The sequence below is a fragment of the Cynoglossus semilaevis genome, chromosome 14 (assembly GCF_000523025.1).
Source record: "Cynoglossus semilaevis isolate Cse_v1.0 chromosome 14, Cse_v1.0, whole genome shotgun sequence".
Classification (NCBI taxonomy): Eukaryota; Metazoa; Chordata; class Actinopteri; order Pleuronectiformes; family Cynoglossidae; genus Cynoglossus; species Cynoglossus semilaevis.
The window spans coordinates 28,562,835-28,565,178 of NC_024320.1; the positions used below are offsets into that span (position 1 = coordinate 28,562,835).

A 2,344-nucleotide genomic window follows, 5' to 3' on the forward strand; every position below is an offset into this window, starting at 1 on the left:
TGTGGAGGCGGCTAAAAGGTCGCCCGGTTACCACGGTTACCGAAAAAACAAGTCAAAACTGGAGAGAAAAGTAAGGATTAAAGTTACCCACGGTGTCGTAACATCTGTGTACGGTGGAGTTTTTATACCGTGTATTTGGTTTATTATCTACAGAGTAGACTCTAAGAAATGACAAAAAAAAAAACAGGATAAAGGTGACCAAGAAAGCTAAAGCTAACAAGCTGAAAAAACCAAGCAGTAGCTAGAAAGTTACTTAAAAGGTAAAACGACGATCAAGATCAAGCTGCGTGACAAGGAAAGGTCAGTATTAGATTAGATTAGGTTAGATTAGATTAGATTAGATTAGATTAGGTTACATCAGATTGAATCCGATTAGTTCAGATTAGATTAAATTAGATTAAGTAAAATTAGGTTAGATTAGACTACATTAGATTAGGTTAGATTAGATTAGATTAGATCAGATTAGATTAGGTTAGACTAGATTAGGTTACTTGGATTAGGAAACAAACTTATTTTAAACAGTAAAAACACAGTGACTGTTAAAGAAGTTTCTTCTTCTGTGGTTCTTGTAGACGGTCGTGACCCAGACTGGCCACGGCGACTGTGGGCACCTTGATGGGAGAATACCACTTCTGAGGGCGGTTGGTTTTGTGCGTGTTGTAGCAGGGCCTGGGCGGCGGGGACTCAAACTCCTCGGCCGGCATCACCACCCGGGCATTTTTGGCTTTTTCCAGTTTGGCTCCTTCCTCCGTGGAGCCTTTGTCTCCCCAGCGGACCTGAGGACAGACAGAGGCCCAGAGTGAACGCTGCTGGAGGGAGTTCAACAAACCTGTCATGGCTGTGGTTGGATCTGCTGCAGGACCAGAACCAGAACCAGGACCAGAACCAGAACCAGGACCAGGCAGAACCAGCAGCCAGTGTTTCCATCTCCAGCGCGGTGAAACTCTGGTGTTGGATTTGATGATCAGACCCGCTCGACCACTGAAACATTTGAACCTCATCTGTGCGACAGACTCTCATTGTTTGCAGACGACGAACTCCTTTTTTTTAAGGTGAAGTGTTGATGGTCATGTTGGCGCGAACACCCGACCAATTAGAATCCACAACAAATTCACTGGATTTCTTTTGGCAGCTTCGACTCTGCTTTGCATCCATTTAATGATTTGCATATGTGCGTAGAACAAACACAGCTAGTCCGCTAGGCTAGCCCGGCCAAAAACAATCAGACGAACCTAAAGACAAACAACGTCTGGAGAAATCCCACCGATCGTGTCGCAGTGACACGCGGTGGTTGAAACCTGCGCTGTCAGGTCAGCCTTGGAAGTTCATTAGTCAAACTCACTCCCGCGCAGCTGCGACAGACAAACCACGACGGCTCTGACTTGGCGGAGGACGCCGTGCATTCTTTCCACTGCTCTGTTTGGAGACGGAGAAGTCGAACTCCCAGCACAGACCGGAGGCTCCGCCTCCAGGCACGGCCCAGGGTCTCCTCTGTCCGTCTGGACCCTCAGGTGCTTCCAAACACTCGGCACATGTGGTTCCCGTTGACCTACTGATGACGTTCTCCTTCTCTGGGGTCAAAGGTTGTAAAAACAACAAAACTCCTCGACTCACGGCTCGACGTTGCACATTCCGTCTCCTTCCGGGACTCGAAGGAGAATCAAAGACGACGGCCGCGGAGCGTTGCGTGATTCCCACGCTAACAGAGTCCAGAGCTGGCGTTAAACCCCGTCCTCTGACCAGATGTCCTGGTCTTGTCTTCGCCTGGCTCTCAGAACAAAGTGCGAACGCCGTCGTGACTCAGTCTCCTCCAGCTAAGACATGCAAGCTCAGCAATTTTTCAGTTGCTTCCCGCCCTTTGTCTGAGTTCCACTGATCCACAGATTTATGACCGACTACAGACCGACTACAGACCTGACCAAGAACTTTTACCTCCATTCTTTTGATGCCTCCAACGCCGCGCCCTCCGTAGTAGGAGGCGTCGACCGTCGGCCATTTCTTCTTAGGGAAACCATCTTCATCCTCCTGAGAGAGAGGATGAAGAACAAAGAGAACAAATCTGGAGTCAAGTGTTTGTCAAGTCACTGTAAATCGGGGCTCTCAAACTACTGGCTCGCAGGCCACATGTGGTCCGCGAACCTTCCACAAACGGCCGCAGTAGATGTCACTAATGGTGTAGTTTGGCTGCTGAGTTTTTGGATTTTTTTTTTTCTATTACTAATATTAGAACTAGAAAGACATATTTCTTGAAATTTTAATAATAAAAACTAATAAAATAAAAATGTAGTTTGATTAACATAAATCATTTTAGAAATAAAATTTCAATTAGACTGCAAAAAAAATG

The 2,344-nt window shown here is 46.5% G+C and overlaps 1 protein-coding gene across 1 annotated transcript in view; it reads right to left on the reverse strand.

Moving 5' to 3' along the window:
* LOC103390465 (anthrax toxin receptor 1-like) overlaps positions 1 to 2,344 on the reverse strand; it is a 16,291-nt gene that overhangs the window by 2,973 nt on the left and 10,974 nt on the right. The window contains exon 16 of the mRNA XM_008326333.3: positions 612 to 776. Coding sequence (XP_008324555.1) covers positions 612 to 776 — 165 coding nt within the window. The remainder of the gene's footprint in view (positions 1 to 611; positions 777 to 2,344) is intronic.